We start from the raw sequence: 21,023 nt of genomic DNA, 5'->3' as shown, positions 1-21,023 counted from the left end.
TTAACAGGCTAGGTTTACTCTAACCAGCTACACAAATGCAAGGTTTTTCAAAATAAAGCAGCTTGTTAGAATCTGGAGATTATAGTTGCAGCACACACTTATAGGTACACACACATCCATGCATACAAAAGCATCGAATCAGTGTCTCAACCAGAGGTTTTTGATCCAACCCCTCCCCTTCCTTCACTCAGCACGTGCACACATTTTTGGAAAAAGACTAATGCGCACGCAGACAAAAGAGGCAGACACAATAGAATCAAGCAGCCAGACACAATAGTGTAGGAACAGGGAGCACACAGTACGACTACAGAGCACAATGAAGAGCATAAGCTTCTTTATGTGAATCTGCAGGAGGTAACCATGCCTTAGCAATTAAAACAGAAAACAAAAGAAAACTGGAAATTAAAAAATGGCGCCATTATTTTGAAATTCAAAAGTAAAAATGTACCTTGCAGCAGCAAAAAAAAAAGTTTTTTTTTAATTTAATTTTAACAACTCTAGAGAGTATATGGACATATATATATTAGTCTTACTCTTGTAATCCACATTCAATAGTCTCTGAACTCACCAGCTGGTTTGCCCATCACATGTTTATTACTAAGTTGCCGTAATGACACAGACCCCCCCATTAGTATTGCTATTTTCAAAATCTGAAGCTTTCAAAGAGTTTTAGCTTTTTTTTTAAACAAACATAAGAGCTTTGACACATAATTGTGGAATTGGAATAAATCCTTGGATGTTAAGTGAAGCGTTGGATGTTTTTTGTTTTTTCTTCTTCCATTTTTCATATTATTTTGACCTTGTTTTTGACTTGTTGTGGATTTATGCCGTTTTATTTTGTCTAAAAAATGTTCAATATCAATGTTCGTGATTTTTGAATTTAAAAAAATGACTAAATTTAACAACCAGAATTGCGTCGTTATTTGGACAGTTTTAGGCTGATTGTGGAGTCATTGTGTAAAATAATAAATAATATAAATATGCCACAATTAAAAAGAATTAATAGAGCAAGTTGCAAAGTTGAAGAAAGAGCTAAAAATGCTCCGTATGACTAAAGGTTCATCAGATGTTCTGATCATTTTCTCTTTTATCCTTTAACACTGAGATATAACTCAAATATCTTCCCAACGGTTGAATAACCAATGCTTGTGTCAGCATGTTATGATGCCAAATACAATTTTGGCTTTTCCAAAACTTCGATTTCAGCCATTTTGTCACTCAGCTCCACACGCTTGAACCTCCAATCTTTATGTCACCTGTGCTTCTCTGCAGCTCTGCATCCGCACTTACAACCGCCTTACTGAAGACGAGTGGGAGGAGAAGGAAGTTTTGCAACAGATAGTCACGCCGCAGACCTTGTCAAAATGAGGAAAGGGAGAAACTCTGCGGAGTTGGAAAAACCAGAAGGGGATGGCACTGCAGACAGCTCCATTACCTCCTCACAATAGGGATCATCCACCAGCTGCTTCGCCCAGCGAAGGGAGTCAAGAGATTATGCCAAGAGGTTAGAAGGATGGATGTGCTTAAAGAGAACAAGGACATGAGGATGAAGGCAGCCACAGAGAGCTTGCACAAGGTGTTGTTAAGGTAAGGGTGGGGACATTTTCTTCTCCTCCGACTCCCCGAAGGGGCTCTCCCTCAAAATCTCACCTGGCTTATCCCTGGAAAAATCCCACCATCTGGAAACGACAGCCAAAAAAGGAGGCCGAGGAGGAGATCTTCAGGAGCTGAACAGGTTCAGATAAGAATGACGAAGATGAATGCTGAAACTTGAATGATGAAACATCAATCTGCGCTCCACTTTGAAAGATTTTCTAAAGCAGATGAGTTGCTATTAAGAGGAATTGGGAGTGCGGAAAACGTGCTAACCTGACTCCCCATGGGACTCCTCTGTCACCAGGAGCAGAGGTGAGGGATGAGTACTGATACCCAGAGCGTAATGAAGCTCCACGGGGGGGACAGAGCTCATCAGACCCCTACAGAGAGGTACAGATGCTAGTCTGAAGGTCAATCACTGACTTTTCAAGAACCCCTCCGGTCCCTGTTTCTGCGGCGCCCTCTCTTTGTTTGTTTTAGCCGCTCTCTCCTTCCGTTGTCGTTGGTGAAGGAGAGCCTCCTTCCACATATGCTGCTCCTCCCTGCTCCCTGTGGCGCATGCAGGGGTCAGGAACGACCCAGCTGTGTGATAGATCGCAAAGTCATCCATGACCTTGCAGGGGAAGCCACACCCACTGTCCTCTGTTTCTCTGAAGATATGCAAGGATGGGTTTGAGGAAGCAGTGGGGGAGGAGTGCTCATCTAGTTCAGGTCCCTAATGGGTCAATCTTTTCTGCAGGATGGTAGACAAACCAAAATGTGCAGTTCCCCCCTTTTTTATGGGTAATTTAGTATGTTCTGCCAGTATTTTTGTGGTTGTTGCTATAGCATTAGCCTCAGGGGAACGTTTTCTCCTCCCTTTGGAAATCTCCCCCATTGATTTAATGAGGGAGATTTTAAAAAACCTGTGTTGTTTTCAGGACATAAATTCTGCAGTTTGACATTAGTTCATTAGAAATTTGCCTCTGAGTTGTGGGTGGGACCATTGTCATGAAGCAAGCCAGCCTCCCCTCCCCTCCCCTCCCCGTTGATAAGAGCTCTCTGTTTAGATGCTCGTCTGCTAGATTTAAGTCAAACATCCCCCAAACCTAACATTACGGGTGGAACAAATATGGCGAGCGATATTGGAGTTATTCAGCCGTGCAGTTTTTTGAGACGGATGCCAAACGTAAATGGATCAATTTGTATGCAAGTGGATGCATCCGAATGGGGCGGAGCTGGGATTGTGGCCCGCCCAGCACATTTTCTACATCACAAATATGCTCTTTTTTAATTGCCATTTTTTGTATGCTCTTGATTTACAATAATTTAAATAAAGAAATGCTCAGAAATACATATTTAACCTTAGTTTTCTACAGTATATGTATATCCTCCATCATCAGAAAAATGCCCCAGATGAACATTAAAAACACAATGCAGTGGTTCTTTAAATTTGCTAATGATTTTTGCCACAATCCTTGTTTTTTCTCAGCTAAACCTTTTTCCTCTTCTGTTTGTCCTGTTTCAAATCTACAGACAGTTATTATGCAACCACTGTCAATTATCTTTTTTAAACTTTTTGCCATGCTGCTGTCCCGTTTAGATTAAAAATAGCTGCAGCTAAAATTAAAACAGATCTAAATATTCATAAAATAAGACTTTGGCCTGCTTATGCAACATTCTTTTAGGCTAAATTGTGAGAAAATGCAGTGCTATAAACCAGATAAAACCGCTAAACCTCTTCTATTATCAAGGTAGTCGATTTTCTTAGAAGCAAAATCACATGGAGAGCTGGACATTTTCAGGGCCACAAACGAGACCTCCATATATGTTTTTAAAGTCTTTCTTTGTGTTTAAATGTGTTTGATCTAAAAGCGCTGAATCAGTTAAAACACAGGAGAGCTGAAAATGGGAAATTTTTATAGTTCATAGAAAGTTTTATAATTAAAAATTAATTTATTTTCCTCTAACACAAATGTCACTGTGAACCCAGATTTGCACTTCAACTAGTTCAAGTTAATTCTATTAGTGCTTCGCTTGTGCACGACGGTGCGCCAGCGCACAATGACTCATTGTTTTTTTCCCCTCGCTGTATGAACATGCAAGAAGATTATACCGTAAGCACTGTTGAGTAGTCGGCCTATGTCCGGCCTGTGCTGCTGCAAGAAAAGAAAAGCTCGGACAACAGCGCAGATGCGATGTTCTGAAAAGGGTTTTTCTGTGGAAAACTGTTAAGTATAAACCAGTGTCACAGTCAGGCAGTGTTAAACACAAGACAAACGCACAATAACGTTATTTTTTCTTCCCCTTTTTTTGTCACTATCAGGCTTCAAGTCTTAAATCACAGTGAGTACAGAGGAGCGTTTTCTGGGTGTGGGTGTGTGTCAAACTTGGCGTGTTGTGCTGACTCTGTTCCTTGGACTCGTGACCTTGGTGATGGTGAGGCGTGCGGATGAGGACAATGAGGCATTTGCTAACAGGGACTCAGTGGGAGCACTGAAGGGGCTCCGGTGGGGATTGACACCGGTGATTGACCGAGAAGATTTATGAAAAATAAAGGAGAAAACAAGGAAGCAAGAAGGCTAAAGAGTGACTCACCAGTCACTTTTTCTACCAGACAAACACAGCGCTTTGATTCCCCCAAAAAAAACAGTACAAGCAGATAACGCTGGCTATAAATAAGCACCGCTGGCCCCCCACTGAGGAAAAGGTGGGGGCCGACAGCACCGCCAGCAGATGTATTTGAAATGTGTGTTTGCGGGCTTTAAAGATGGAGATGTCACAACACGCTTTCCAAAGATAGGCCACATAAGGACATGTCAGCCCTTCTGTCAACCAGCATTACGCCTCACCTGACCTCCTCTCTAGAGGCATCGCAGCATGTCAGAGATACAGGTGACTGACCGGTGACCAACACCACTGGAAAAACAGAAGGACGTTGAAAGGAAAACTGTGATAAGTTCGATGCCGACACCACCAAGCTGCTTTATTGTTGAAAGTGCGACACTAAACTGAGGGGAGGGGTTAAAATCCCACTCTGTTCATTTTTTGATCTATTGAAAAACCATTCCAAGGGGTCTTTTAAATTGTGATTATTAGACAAAATCATAAAAAAAACCTGTGTCTTTTTCTAGGACATAGTTTCTGTAGAGCCTAAGTAGCTCAATAGAGAGATGTGGGTGGAACTGTTACCACAGTGCAACTCCGCCCCCCTTCCCTTTACTGAGAGCTCTCTGTTTACATGCTCTCCCACTAGCTCCCAGCACCTCACAACCTCAACCTAACATTACCAGTTCAAAATACATGGCGAGCAATGTTAGAGCTATCCAGTTTTTACGTCAGATGCCAGCTCAGACAAAGAAAACAAATACGTACGTAGATCTATTTGTCAGTGAATGCATCAGCTTAGGACAGAGCAGGGAGCTTGTGGTTTTTTATGCATCACAAATGCCTTCTTTTTATCTGCTACTGATTTACAACAATTTGAAGAAAGAAAGTCTTAGAAATGCAATTTCATGCTTTTCTTTATGTCCACCATCATCAGAACAATTCTATAAGAAAATCTTAAAAACACAAAAAACATCAGAGTGGGCCTTTAAGGAAACACTGATGGACTGAAAGCCAGTGTTACCACATGCTTACAGGGAAAACCAAACAGTACTGAATTGTTTAGAACTTAAACTTGCAACATTTTTTACACTAAATGATAAAAAGGAAACATATTGCACTTCTTGTTGTAAATGATGATTCAGCAGATCAGCTTGAATCAAACTGTCACCATTATTGGGATGCACCAATCCAATATTCAACATGGGTTTAGAACCAAAAACAGAAAAAAGGACTAGATCATAAAAAATAATCTATTGGTTCAGTCCATCCAATCCAATTTGCTACAACAAGTGTTAAAGACAGTCTAGCTTAGCCTCCGGTATTAGATACAAGCATTTTTATAAACAATTTTGAGGCAAAAATGCTATTTTTTATGTGTTAAAATTTCTCTAGATTTTTTCTGTTTCAAAATTTTTAGGGGTTACAGTAGATACAGAAGATAGTTATTTAACTTTAAAAAGACTCAACATCATTACATGATTAAAGAAAAAAAAGCACTTTGTGTTGCAAATGATGATTCAGCATTTAAAGGTTGTGCCGATCCAAGAGTTCACACTGGTTTCAAACCAACAACAAGAAATATTACTACATTGTAAATTAGAGTCCATCAAATTCAATGTTGCTTCAACAATTCAGCCTCAAATGTTATTGATAAAAGATGGAAACAGGTCGACTGCCAGAAAATATTTAAGGGTTAATGGGCAATAAAGTGTGCGTTATCACATTTTAACGCACACCGTTGAAGCCTGAACCGAGTCGGACCTTTGCTTCCGCGAAGTGCGTTAAAAAGTGATAATGCACACTTTGAAGGCCATTGACCCGCTTATACCATGGTCATCTACAAAAGAAATAAATATTAACCAGTTTATAGTCCTTAATTCTTGTCTTTTTTTCCGATTTGGATCGCTTTTTTCACGAAAAGCGAACTATTTGTTAGGTGCAAACAGGATGCTACTTTCTTTGTATTTTATATTTCAGAAAACTTTAGTAAATACCATATATAGGGGAAGATCATTAAATTTAAAAAATATCAATGGTGTCATTTAATGATCACTCAGAGATCGGTTTAATCCCAAGGTTTGGAATTTTAATCTAGAGATTCATAAGGAAGAATCACTAAATTGTTCAGTCCATCCGATTACATATTACCTCAATAAGTGTTATCAAAAAAAGAAGGAAAGGATGACTGCCAACAAAGCTAAACTGCAAACCTTTCTTTGGAAAAAAAATTTTCTTTTAATGCTAGAAATTACTTTTTCAACTTTTAAGATGCAAGTATGTGTTGTAAAAACAAAAACATAAAATCTTATGCAAAAGGATGTTACATTCTAAATTATACTTACTTTGTCCGAAAATGTAAGTACATTTTGTCATTTAAGTTTTAAAATCTTCAATATTTTAAATATTTATTTTGAAAAGCTGCAAAAAGATTTCAGGTGTGTTTGTTGCAGAAATAAAATCATTTTAAAGGTATTTTTTATTTGTGTGGACGCATTTAGAAAACTAAATTTGTGGCATAGAGAGATATTAAAGATTAAATTATCACTATCAAAACTGAAAAAAAAGGTATCAATTCTGTTTAGCTTTAAATGGGTTTTTACAATCTTATAGCAAAACATTTTTATCAATTTATTCAATTTAGGTCTTTTTGTTTTCATTTATTCTGTAAACAGTAACTGATCATTTAAGCTCTTTCCTTCATCAAACCACCTTCACATCATTTAAGAACGCTATTGATGACTCTTCTTTTTAATTCTGAGGATTTTTATTACCTTTACTTTCTTTTACTTATCTTGGTTTGCAAAGTACATCATGAGAAATAGGATTTTAGTTGTATAAGTACAACTTCTGACCTAAATCAGCCCTAAACTAAGTGGTAGGGTAATGTCCTCCCTGTGTTTACGTGTAGATAGATTTATAAACCTGTATATTAACAAATTATAGGATTTTTTTTAATGATATCTTGGTCCAACCCCACTCATCACCACACATCCTGGGGTTAAACAGATTAGTTAAGAAAGTCCACTAAATCTACTTGTACTCACTTAAACTAGTCATTAATGAAAATATTTGAAAAAAGTCTGCTATTGTGGTCTTCACTATATACATGAACAGTGAGTTGCTTACTGCAGCCCACAAAGCCATTCGATGTCAGCTGAGCAGAGCTCTCCTGGGAAATTTAACAATCCACTAAATTACTGTCACCCATCTGCACAGAAGCTCTGTTTAATCACTAATTATTCTAAACGATGGAGCCTAAATTATTTCCTTTTTTTACCTTCTTCCAAGTTTCTCAGTCGATGCACATCCTCATATTTATAGAAAGTTGCACAGATAGAGAAATAATTAAAATGTAAAAAAAAAAAAAAAAGAAAAAAGAGAACAAAGCAGAGTGAGAAGTCCGGAAGCGGACGACAACGCCAGGTGGTCCAACGTCTGGAAGCTGGCAGTCAAACAGCAGTGTTGCCGTGACAACAGTGATGCTGCACTGTTGTTAATAGCTGAGCACCTTCCCACCAACATATAGGAAAATGATTATAGCTTTAATGCTTTTGTTTTTATCAAATATAATATTGAGTAACTCCACAAATAAACAACTACAGAATCAAAACAAGCCGGCGATTCTGGATGATGTCGACAGACGTTAGATTTTTAAAGTATCCAACTCTTTAGAACAAAAAAAAACGTGTTGCTGCTTTGGACATGGACCTGACATCTAATCTTCACGTCAACACTGCAGTGGGGTCTAATCAATGCAGCCATGGTGGACACAGAAGGGGCTGCGGCGGTCTCCCACATTGTCAATGAATATTGGATCCGTATTTGGGTCACAGTGGACTCATTGTAGCAGCAGCAGCATGACCGCTGAGGTTTCATGCCTCTGCACCTCATTGTTTCAACTCTTTTAATTAAAGAGCCGGGCAACAGAATCCCCTAACAGGCTTTCGCAATTGGCAGCCCTGCAACCCAGGACCGATTGTTCGATTCAGGATTTAGCCAGTAAAGCTTTGCAGGAACAACACATACCGCTTTCATTTGCCTGTTTTGGCCTTTGCGCCTTATTACGTCAGGGTGGCGTTTAAAATGAAACGCCGTGGATAGACGTAGGTGTCTGTGAGGGGAAAAGCTGGCGAGGTGGATGATCTGATGAGTTTCCGGTGGTCTCCGACATGGAGCCTCATCCTCTGCATCAGCTGGTGATTTCAGAGCACATAGCCACTGCAGCATCCTACTACCTCCTCCTCCTCCACTCTCTCTTCTCCTCCTCCTTCTCTCCCCACCCCCTTCAACCCCCTCTCTCCACCTGCTTTTAATGCATGGCGCTGCCTGCCAAAGCAGCCTGTGCATGAAGCATCACTCCTCTCCGCTCCTCCGTGAGTGAAGTGAGGAGACCGTGAAGCACAATGGGTGGCCATCGGCATGGGGTCGCAACAGTACGAAGCACCTATATGCTCCTTTGGGTGTAGTGCCATAAAATCCACTGGAGCCTAAATCAGCAATGGCTCCACCAGCCTGACTGAGAGGAAAAATGGCCCAGGCTGCCTTGCTCCCAGCTTCCAGGCAGTAAATAGGCCAAATGAAACCCTAAAATAGTCCGTCTCTACAGAATTCAAGTTGAAAACACAATTTATTTAAGAAAAAAGAGAAGAAAACCCCTTGAGAATGAAAGGAGGGTAGGGGTTGCATCCATAACCTCTTCCTTGTGTGGATAGGTGGGTATATCATCCTACAAACGTCCTATAACCTCCAAAAGCATCACGTCTGCTGTACATTTCGCCCATCTGTTTCATAACAGCCCTCATGTCAGCAGCTGGATTAAATCCTTTCATGTTGTTAGGCCCAGCATCGCCGCCTCAACCCCCTGACAGACTGTGAAGACCCCCTCAAGAAGGAAGGGGAGGGAGGTGGAGGTGGATGGGGTGGCAACCCCCAATGTCCGCGCAGCAAAACCCCAGACATGCGTCCACAGCAGCACCGATCCATCCCGCTCCTGCGCGCGGAATGCGCGGCCCTGCTTCCAACAATAGGCCTGTGCGTAATGGAGAGCCATACGCATGCATATGTCGATGCATAGCGCGCAGCTAGCCGGCCTTTGTCCGATCCGTTTGAGGGTTTTGAACCTGCAGGGGTTGATGTAAAACGGCGTAAGGCGGGCAGGCGGTGGTGCGCAACACCGCAGCCCGTCTGTTGCTCCCCGCATCACCTCAAAGTACATTTTAGGGGTCAGAAGAAATAATTGCCAGATTTCCAGCCTAAGGAGAAGGATTCTCTTTTATGGATGCAACCTGCAGGAGACGGGTCGCTTAGTCAACAATGGCTGGTGGCTGGACTCCCATCAGAGCCGTGGTGGGGTCACATGCTCCATTCATCCTCTCCTTGCTTTTCATTATTACACTTTTTTATGCCTCCATCTCTGTCCTCTGCAATGCCTTCTCCTCTTTTTTTAATCATTTGGCTTCATCTCCCGCACAAACAAATGACATCATCCTCTGAAAGCCACACAAACGGGGAGTAGCATCGTAAATAAAACATAGCGGCTCGTGCGCAGTGATTCTACTGTTTTCATGGCTTCCTTTCAGTATATATATATATTTTTTACACTTTCACTCACCAGGTTGAGAACCGTCTCCACGATGTCCCTGTTGCTAACCTCCCCGACCTGGATCAGGCCCACCAGCACGGCGAATTTCATTTGGATATTCCTGATCGGAACCGCGGGGTTGATCACCCCGGCGGGGAGGACCATAGAGCCGGCCGCAGACACCATCCTTTCCGCGGTGGAGCCGGAGCCAGCGCCCGCGGCGACCTGAGGCGGCGGCGGGCAGGAGAAGCCCAGCGGAAGATGGGAGTCAGAGTCCGCGAGCGAGGAAGCGGAGCTCGGTGGTGCTGAAACCGGCTTCTCGCTCGACATTTCCCCTTGGAAACAGGGAGGAGAGGAGCGGTCCCCGCTGTCTCTCACACCTGCTCAACAAGCCCGGGCGTCTGCCGTTGCCGCTGCTCAAAGACCATCCACTGCGCAGGACAGGAAAACAACCCAACCAAAGAGGAAGCGGCGCCTTTCAAATTCCTCCGAAATGAATGTAATCCCGAAAAAATGTGTAGAGATTCATAAAGCTGTGGATAAATAAAAAAACAAAACAGAAAATGATGGAGACTTTGACAGAATGGTAGCAAGTCCCTGACTCTGCTCTGTCTGTCTCCCCCTCTGGTCGCAGTGCAGGTTGCAGTCAGTGCGGCGGGAATGAAGGAGACATGTTGACGCCCCCTGTCTGCGGTAGCGCGCTTTACTCACGCATGCGTACTCCAATGCTAAGCGCTGAGGCGGAATAACGGAACTATCCATGCTTGGATTAGTGCAGAAAACTGCATTTATGCTTTTTTATCATAAAAAAAAGGTTTAAAACACACACACTTTCTGTGAAATTTAACCTGTAAGAACATATGGTGACATCAGTTTAACAAAAAAATACCAGAAATGGGTGTAGTGGTCCTGGTTTGTAGTGTATTCTACATTGTTTGTTTTTTCAAGGAAAATGGTTCTGGGTTCTTATAGGTTAAACATTGCTCTTGGGGGGGAAAAATTAATTTTATAGGGGCAAACAAATCCAATTTTATTCTGAATACATTAGGATAATGCATATTAATCATTTTTAATCTGCTGTTTTAAGGCAGGTACAAACAAAATAGAGATTTCAATCAAACAATGATAAACAAAGGGAAATACGGAGTTCTATAACATAAAACAGATAAGTAGACCACAAAACTTGAATGTATACATTAAAAACAACAACACAAAAACTCTGGAATGGTGGTGCCTGAAGGATCATCTTTTTCAAACTGTATTATTTCCTCTGTTCTTCACAGCCATGTAAAGAAGGAAAAACTCAGATATGCTAGTTTTGAGATCAACTTTCTTTATGTTCTCCACCATAAAAACATTGTCCTTAAAGAGTACCAGTACATGTTTGTTTTTAACCACTCTAAAACTGTTTAAATCTTCCATAACTTTCAGTTTCGGATTTGATCAGGCATCTTGTTAGAAAATGTTGCGCCTCTGATGGACACCACCATTTCTCTAAATTTAGTCCTGCTGCTTTGTATTTCACAGTACAATGTGTGCCTAAGGAGCTTTAACAGTGTTTTATAAAAGTCAATGTACTAACTATAAAGGACCAACAGATTACACTTAATCCCCTGCACCAACATTTTTTTCCCAACTCTCCAACTCTCTAATAACAATAATAATCATACATTTTACTTGTTTGGCAGCTTTTTTGACATCCAAGGTGGCCGTGCAAAAAATGGGGATATAGTTAAAAATGACAGCAGCAGTGAAAATAGAGAAAATGTGCAATCAAAAATTGTTTATTGTTGTAAATATTTAAAGTTGAAATTGAAAATTTTAGTGGACAAAACTTTCCACATGAGCAAAATACTCTTATTATTATTAATATTTTCCACAATCATGTGGTTTAGTTGATGTAAAGAGCTGCTGTAAAGCTCATTGTGTTTAAAAGGTTTTTTTCTTTCGGTTTTTAGGTCATGAACTCACTTGGGTGTCTTTGAGCACTGACACATTGATCCAGGCAGTCTTTTACAAACACACACACACCTCTGATGAGTTTCTGCAAGGAGTTGTTAGCTTGTATGTGTGTGTGTGCGTCTGTGTGTGTGCATGTGTGTGTGTGTGTGTACGTGTACATAAGCCTGTTTCGCGCACCATGTGTTCTTCCACAGGACACATCTGCTGGGTAGAATTCCCATTAACAAGGTTGCTATAGAAGCTGATTTGTTACTCTGTCTATGTTTGTCTGAGAGCAATTCCACACAGGCAGAGATGTCTTCTGGATGTCTCACTCTTCGTCTTCTTGAAAAACTGACCAGTGACAACAGGACCGAGCTGGAGGAGGACGATGTTTTCCATGCACGCTCACTTGAAATCATCCAGAATGGCACATTTTTCTTTTCAACTGGACAATCTGAAGCACAAAGGAACTCAGACAATCAAAGAGTAGCATGCACTTCCTTCACAATATGGAGAAACTATTTTCCAAGCCCAAACGTAGCTCATGGACATGCAAATGCTCAAAACGTAGAAGCTCTTTCATGCACAAACACAATTATCTTTGTTTTCAGACAAAGGCCTGCCTCTGCAGCATTCTCTCTAAGCCACAAAGGGTCCCTTTGGGAGCCACTGAGGTCTTCATGTGAAGACATTAACGTTCTTCACATCTGTTCTTCATGTCTTTCCTCTCCTCATGCTGTCAGTTCTCTCCCACATCCCACCTTTCCTTTCTTTTGCACTCCTGGCAGGGATGCATTACCTGGAGACAGGCAGTTATTTTTCTCTGTTGGAGAATACCTGAGTGGAGACGTGAGGCGGGGGAGCCCGCTTGCGTCCTGTGTGGGTTTGAGTCACAGGGCTTCAGAAGGGAATGAGACTCAGCAGGGATCATGCAGAGAAGGTACAGCAAATGTGACGTCTGTCAGACAAGCTTTGCCTACTCAAAAATATAAGAATTTCTCTATTGCGATATGCAGTACCAGTATAAAACTGAAAAAAATAACTACGGACTATCATTCTTTGATTAGTATATTCTCTTCAGAGTCGCTCAATCATTAGCAGACTCGTTGATGCTCAGCGATGACCTCAGACACAGGCAGAAACAGGTAATAACTTCCTGTTTTCATGGACCCATGTGAGTCATCATCAAGATGGCTTTGAGCGAATGAGCATTCATGTGTATTCAGTGTCTCTGTGAGCGTGTGTGTGGGCTTGAGACAGAGAAATTAACTGATCACAGAGACAACAATTTAGCCAGTTTGAAACTTCCTGTGTGATTTGTAAAGTAAATTATTTTATTAGATTTCGGGAAAATAAATCAGGTTAAAAACATCACTTTTGCCATGAGAAAACTCTGTCCAAGACTAACAAGCTCAATGAGGATCTGTAGAGATCCTCTGTTTTGTTTGATTTCTAAATCAAAACAAACCTCAGAAAATGTACATTGTAACCATTGTGCTATCTTACGCACTTTAACATTGGGAGTTGGGTCATCTAGACCCACTAGATAGTGCTCTGAACCTTTTTTCTTCAATGATTTGTGATCCTCACTAGTGTCCATGGATTACATGAAATTTTTCCACCTTTATCCACCTTTGTCATGGTAGGAAGAACACGTCAATGCAAGGGTGGGGTCATCTAAGATAGCACAAGAGGTAAAGGAAAATATTCTTGCAGGCTGATGGTGCTGTAGGAGTTTAAAGTTGGAGTAGAATGTGGAGCTCCTGAGTCGCAGCTGTTGCTTTGCTTATTGTGATTCACGAGTTGTTGACTCTCTTCTTCATTGTATATTCCTATGTTCACAATTTGACGGTATTAAGGCGGATGTGAAAGCATACCTGCACCAACGACTATCAGCATGTTGGAAACATTTATTCATTAATGATTTTATCACGGTTATCTGGTAGAAAGCAGATTAATCTTCCCCAGGGGACATCTGTTTTTCCAGCTTTCTTCCTGTGAGAAAATGAGTTTCTAACGACTGGAGATGAAAGATGTGGTGTCAGATGTGTTTGTCAGTTTCTCCTTTTCTTAAATTATGTAATTCAAAAGTCAACTTTCAAAAAAAAACTTTTACAGATGAAAAGCATGTCATATTGAGCCATAAGAAGGCCATATAAAGTGTATGATTGGATGCTGGAGCATCAGTTTAGATCATGTCTGGTAGTTTGAGAACTGATATTTTGTAAATTCCTTCATGAATCGCCACCTTAACGTGATGGAGGGGGTTTGATAGCTTGAATAGGATCACAAATGGCAGATGGGTTCAGAGGACAAACCAGACTAGAAGCTATTTGAATATCTCTCCTTTAACATTGGGAGTTGGTCATCTAGACCCACTAGATGACATTGGGAGTTGGTCATCTAGACCCACTAGACCATGGGTGTCAAACATACGGCCCGCGGGCCGTATCTGGCCCGCCAGGTGGTTAAGTCCGGCCCAGACATGAAGAGTAAAAATTGTAAGGATGAATAAAAAAGAAAGTACGTTTCTAGTCCATTCCTGTGGCGAGTTATGATTTTTTAAAGAAATAACCGAAATGCGCAATTCCGCCACTAGGGGGAGCAAAGGAAAGGCAAAACAGGTGAAACAGCATATCTCTGCACGTGCCAAAAGTGAAACCTAACAGCTCTGTTTCTGGGTAAGATACACTTTGGTTCCCTATGAGCCTTACCGCTGTTATCTTGCTATAAGGATGATCAGTAGCAACACCCTAATGACCAAAATGTTGTCAAAAAGTGAAGTAAAGTGAAGAGATTTCTAGGAAAAATGGACAGTTTTTTTTTTCTTTCACGAAGCTGAATGCAAAACCCCCATGCTTGGTATGTCATCAACAGGTTGCAGTGTTCAAAGAATATTACATTCAGCACCATTAAGGGACTTACCATAAAGAAATGTTTCTGGATTGCTTCAGTGTCAGATGTAAAATATTCAGTCTGTATAAAATTAAATAGACCAACTTTTTTTTAATTGAAATTAATTTTATTCAAGATCCATTGGCCCCAAGTGATTATGGCTACTATGTTGGTTGAGGCATTTTTTCAAATTGAGTAAAAAAGACTAAAACAAAGCTGTTATTTTGCTTTTATGTTATGGGCTGGCCCACTTGAGATCAGACGGGCTGAATATGGCCCCCGTACCAAAATGAGTTTGACACCCCTGCACTATCTTCACTGGTGTCCATGGATTACATGAAATCTTTCCACCTTTATCCACCTTTGTCATGGTAGGGAGAACACGTCAATGTAAGGGTGGGGTCATCTAAGATAGCACAAGGGTTAAAACCCCTGAGTTTGAGTTAGTTGGGCTCACCTCTTTGTGTTTTAATCCCAACTCCTCGTGAGGGTTTAGACAAGTCCATTCTGGAGCTGATCAAGTAGTAAGCAAGGGAAGATAACGATGCCATCAACCTAATAGAGTTCTGTCAAACCTCACTGGCTTGTAAGATCCCCAAATAAACTGACAAGTATTACCAGTCCAAGCAGGGAGTTGTAGAGGCAAAAACCTTGCAGAGAACCATCAATCGGCCATGTGCAATTCTGGCAAACCATGGCAGAAATACTTCGAGGACCTCCTCGATCCTGTCTATGATCATATTTATTTAGTGTAGTATAAATATAGGCTGTTGGTTTCTTGTTTATAGTTACAATTGATTGATGGGGAGTGATTGTGGAACACCTTAACATTTCTATAATACTAACTGATCAACTAAAATCTGAAAGTAGAAACCAACACGATCATCCTATTAATCAAAGTCAGAGTTTATATTCCTTTAATTTAGAAAAAAAAATGTAAATATAATATATATATATATATATATATATATATATATATATATATATATATATATATATATATATATATATATATATATACAATTTAAGGGTTGTTGTAATTTAATGACATTTTAAACACCCTTGGAAAAAATAATTCTAATGGGTTTTATTGTAGCTACAATGGTTTTATTGAGTTGGAATAACATAAATGATTAGAATTAGGACATTCAACATCTTCCAATGCAGATTAACTAAATTAAATGGTGTAAAATCTCTAAAAATTCTCAAGAGTAAATTACCCTGAAATTATCAAATAAAAATCCTTCAAATTGAATGGGAAAAATTCCGTTTGAAACATTTTGTCATGTTGTATTTTGGTACCATGCAGCATATTATGCAAAATATTACAATAAATCTTAAAGTGGGGACAAGGCAGACACTCGGATGACAATCTCCGAAGACTTGTTAATATAATAGACTTTGCCACCATTAACAACCAGGAAATGACCATACTATCACTGGATGCTGAAAAAGCTTTTGACAGAGTAAACTGGAAGTTCCTTATTGCCACCCTCCATAAGTTTGGTTTTGGAGAAGCATTCATCAAATGGATCAAAATATTATATCACAACCCCAATGCATCAGTTAGAACTAATAAACAGACTTCCAACAGGTTTTTTCTTGGAAGAGGAACCAGACAGGGTTGCCCACTCTCTCCTTCTCTTTTTGCTATATTTATTGAGCCTCTAGCTGCAGCAATAAGACAGAATGAGAGCATTTAAGGAATTAAAACCAAACACAGCCATCATAAAATTAGTCTCTATGCAGATGACATATTACTGTTTTTAAGTAATTTACATTCTGTAAATGAAACGGCAACAATCATTAATGAATTCTCCTCTATATCAGACTATTCCATTAATTGGAATAAGTCTGTTTTATTACCACTGAACAATAATGCGGAGCAAAGACTCACAATACCAGTTAAATCAGGAAATATCAAATATCTAGGTATCAATTTTTCCCCCCAATGATTCCCACACAACCGCCACTAAAATGGTTCAAAACATTAGACTCATCCATATCAAGCTTTTTATGGAACAATAAACCTGCAAGAATTAGTCTAAAAACTTTAAAATCTGCAAAAAGCTGTGGAGGATTAGAATTACCTAATTTCCACAAATACTTTCTTTCAAATAGATTACAATACATCTTAAAATGGTTAAAAAATAATCCAGAAACCAACTCATGGTTAGACTTGGAACAGGCGTTATGTGGAAAGATCAACCTGTCAGATCTTCCATTTATTAGCCAAACAGTTAAAAAACAGGATTGTTTCAAAAGTATTAATATAAACGCCACTTTAACAGCCTGGTGGGAATTTCTCAAAATATCAAAATCATCAATTCAACCGTGCAAAATGACACCCATCTGGAACAACCCAGACATCCTCATAAACAAAAAAATTATCCACTTCCCAGCTTGGCAAGCAGGGGGCATAAAACATCTAGAGCATATAATTATTGATAGAAGATTCATAACTCCCCAGGAACTTCAAGACAAACATGGAATAAATAACTTCTTGGAATATCAGCAACTTAAATCAAGTATTACTAAAAAATTTAAATACAGAGACAACGATTTAAAGCTACCAGATGTAGTTACCACTCTGATCAATTTCTCAATGAATAAAACTCTCTCCAAAATATACAAACTTTTATGTAATTTAGATAATAACATTTCACTTCCGACAACAAAATGGGATGCGGATTTGAGCATCAGCACAGATGAAAGCTTTTGGTCAGAACTTTGTCTAAACACCTTTAAACTGACAAAAAGTCCAAATCTGCAGCTAATCCATTTTAAAACCCTTCACAGAATTTACTACACTGGACAGAGGATGTTCAAGATGGGTCTCAGCAACTCAGACATTTGTCAGCACTGTGACAGTAATCTACCCGACAATTACATGCATGCACTGTGGTTCTGCACGCCTGTCCAGGCTCTCTGGCAGCAGGTATGTGCCGATCTATCAGTCTGGCTTAAGGTTTCAATCACAGCTTCACCGTCACTTTGTGTGCTTGGTGACATGAGTGCCATCGATGTAGAAGGAGGATTAGGCTCTATCATTTTCATAACTCTTTGCATTGCTAAAAAAACTATTTTAATAAATTGGAAAAGCAAGAAAAATATAAATATAAGTCAACACAGAAATCTGCTGCTTGATCAGATCAGCTTGGAAAAAATGTCAGCCCAAGGTTCAAGTAACTTTGAAAGAATTCGGTCTCTCTGGTCTCCCGTAGCTGACTCCATGACTTAGGGGATGGGGGGGCCTGGTCGTCGCTGCTCCTTGCCCTTCTGCCGTGGGCCGGGGTGGGGGCCGGGGCCTCCGGTGCCTGGCGGGGGGTGGTGGGGGCTCCGTTGGTCGGGGGGTCGGGTCCGGCGCCGGGGTGGGGCGGGCTGGGGCGCTGCGTGGCCCTCTGGGCTTGGGTGTGGGGGTGCGTGGTGGGGGGGTGGGGCTGTGTTCTGGCTTGGCTTGGGGGGGTGGTCCCTTTGCCTGTGCTGGGGGGGGTTGGCGGGGGGCGCTGCTCGGGGGAGGGGGCCCAGCGGCGCGGGATGGGCTTCCCATCTACGCCTGGGGCTGGGATCAGCCCTTCCCTGGCTCTGGGGCGGGACGGGACAACCCTCTTGGGGCCCCCGGGCGCTCTGGGTGTGGGGTGGGGTGGGGGGTCTTGTCGGCCCTGTCCTGTGGGGGGGCATTCTGGGGGAGGGGGGGGGCACTATTGGTACGGGGCAGGGGGGGTTGACGGGTCGGGGTCTCCGCTGAGGCCATCGGCGGTTTCCCCGGCCGGTTGGCTGCCTCGGTCCCGTCGAGGCCTGACCAGAGCTCTTCTAGGGCCGGCGTTTGGGGGTGGGGGCCTGGGCTTGCTCCGGGGGGGGGCCGGGGCTTTTTCGCTCCTCTCCCTCTGTGTGGGGTGGGTGGTGCTGGGCCTGGGGTGTCGGCGCCTCCGGGGGTGGGGCCCCTGGGCTGGGTGGGCCTGGCCCCCTTGCTGGGGGGGGGGGGGGGGGGGGCGGGGGCGGGGGACAGCTGTTTGACCACCGGGGGACAGTCTACCAGCTGTCCCCAACTTACCCCCTTCCTCATATAACCTCATAATAGGGTGAGGGGGTGGGGGGCTTAGCCTGCGATGAGCCTTGGGGGGGGGGTTTACTAGGCTGTGGCCCCCCCTCCTATGGTTGCCGTATGGAGTGGGGTCCCCCTCTTTCGGTTTTATTTGCACCTTAGACATGTAGGGCCCTTGGTAGGGGGGGTGCTTGGACATCACTGCCAGCAAGCAGCAGATGTCCTCCTAGCACCCTACCCGCCAATTTTAACCGCACCTTAGACATTTAGGGCCCCTTGGTGGGGGGGGTGAGGGGACATCACTGTGAGTAATCAGGAGATGTCCCCTTAGTGCCCTACCCGCCAATTTTAACTGCACCCCCCTTAGTACACACACCCCTCCCCCCTCAATATATACATCCCAACATAAACACACACACATGCACACACACACCCTCTTAAACACATACACGCACACACATTTTGCAAGGAAGGTGGGACCTAGGACCATCTGTACCCTGCCTCTTCCCTGGTGGGGGGTACGGGCCCCTTTGCAACGGCGGCCGTGTCCCCGGGGTGCCGGCTTCCTGGGCCCGGCGGTGCTCTCTCCGCGCGGTGGGGGGGTTCACATTACATCTGAGCCGGGGGTGTTGGTGTCCCTGGGGGGTGGGTTCTGGTCCTTGCTCCTGAGCGCTGGGCCCCGCCAAATTTCCAACTGTGGCCGAGCCTGGTCGGGCCATATTTACAACACCCCTTGTGGGTCCTCTTTTTTCCCCGGGGTTCCCCCCTCCTGGGCGGGGGCGGCGGGCCCCTGCCTTGCTCCTCCCTGGACCAACCGTGGGCCGGGCGGATGGCTGCCTGGAGTGCGGAGCGGGTCTCCCTTGGGGGGTCCTGGCTCGTACCTGGGGTTGGATGCCCAGAACTCCTGAGTGGTGGTGGGGTGCTCGTCTGGGGCTGTGGGCGTCCCTCTCCGGTGGGGCCCTGCGTTGGGTTCTCCCGGCGCGGCGGGGGGGCTGTTCTCCTGGTTGGGCTGGGGCGGCCCTCTCTTTCCCTCCGTGCCTCCCTGCTCTCTGGCTCTGGGGGCCTTGCGGCGGTCCTGCTGGCCCTGGCCTGGGTGGCGGGCTTGGTCGCCCGAGCGGCGGTTGTTCCCTGCCGGTTTCCGTGTGGCGTGGGGGGGATTCCGGCTGCCGCTGCTGCTGCGGTGGGGGTCTTGGGGTGGGGATGGCTGGGCGCTCTCCCTCCTTCTTTACACATTCCACCATCCATTTTAGAAGAACATGAGTACTCACCTGAGCACGGGTGTTGGCTCACCTTTGCCCTGGCGGTTTGCGTGACTGAATGACTGAAATGTTTCACACTAGTTGGTTTTAAGGCATAAGTATGCGTGTGGGCACTATCTGTTTTGTGTACATGTCGACAGATGGACATTTTTGCAGCTAGCAGGTGTGTTTGACACTTGGGTGTGTGTGTGGACAGGCCTCGCCCTTTTTGTACTGCATTTGAGCCTTACCATGGTGATTAACAACCAGTAAACTTGTTGCTTTATGCTGCTTCATGGTCTTATCCCCCTCCCCCTCCTACTATCACCCTCCTTCCCCCCCTCTCTCTAACGTCCCTCTCTCTTCTTCCCCTCTTTCCTTTTCCGTCCGGTCCAACACCAAAGATCTTCAAACATGTTTGAAATTAATAAAGTTTGGCCTCAATTACAAAAGGGGTTTATTCAGACATACCTTTGGTTTGTCTGAAGATTAATAACCCCTCTTGTTAAAGTAAAATATGTCCAACACAAGAGGCCCTCAGCTCTCATCTGTTTGCCCAGCTGTTGGACAGGACAAGGTAAAAAAAAAAAAAAAAAAAAAAAAATTAAAGTGGGGACAAAACTCTTTCAACTTTTTGAATTTAAATGATAAATTCTAATGAAAATATAAAGTATAATTTCTTGTTTTCTCCAAAAGAGGTCCCTCTAAAGCTGCTGAAATGTGTAGAGTACTGTGAATTCTATGCAAATGGTGAAGCAGTTTTAATATTAAAAGTAATAAAAATTAGTTCAGTATGAAGTGGATTTAAGGAAAAAAAATGATACCTTTTGGGTCAGACTTTTTTCTCTCATTTGCAGCAGGATGCTCCTAGTTTGTCAGAGTTCATGGATGTGCTGAGTAAAAGTACACCCACAGTGCAGGAGATCATTGACATTCAGGAGCTGCGACTCCAGATTAAACCACTGACTTGTTAAATGAGGTGGAAGTTGAAGTAAAGCGATTGTGTTGTCTCAAAATTAACAAGCTTGGACTTTCAAACAAGGTGGTTTGGGGAAGTAGTGTCTGCACTCAAGCACATTCAAGAGTCCATCCAATAACAGAGTAGGTAAATGAGGCTGGGTATTGATCGTAGTGC

General features: G+C 42.8%; 1 protein-coding gene across 29 annotated transcripts in view; it reads right to left on the bottom strand.

The window, feature by feature from the left end:
* The window catches only part of nbeaa (neurobeachin a), a 101,152-nt gene extending 90,696 nt beyond the window's left edge, over positions 1–10,456 (bottom strand). For 24 of the 29 annotated variants that reach the window (XM_078930756.1, XM_078930759.1, XM_011483293.4 and 21 more), the window contains exon 1: positions 9,797–10,401. In XM_078930756.1, coding sequence (XP_078786882.1) covers positions 9,797–10,096 — 300 coding nt within the window. In that variant the 5' untranslated portion in view covers positions 10,097–10,401. Of the gene's footprint in view, positions 1–9,796 lie in introns of all 29 variants that reach the window. The other 5 variants (XM_078930762.1, XM_078930769.1, XM_078930775.1 and 2 more) reach the window with 1 other exon arrangement.
* Positions 10,457–21,023: the final 10,567 nt, after the last annotated feature.

The sequence above is a fragment of the Oryzias latipes genome, chromosome 14 (assembly GCF_053564925.1).
Source record: "Oryzias latipes strain Hd-rR chromosome 14, Olatipes_Hd-rR_3.1".
Classification (NCBI taxonomy): domain Eukaryota; kingdom Metazoa; phylum Chordata; class Actinopteri; order Beloniformes; family Adrianichthyidae; genus Oryzias; species Oryzias latipes.
Note: the sequence above shows the minus strand (reverse complement) of the source record. Positions and strands in the feature narration are given on the sequence as shown.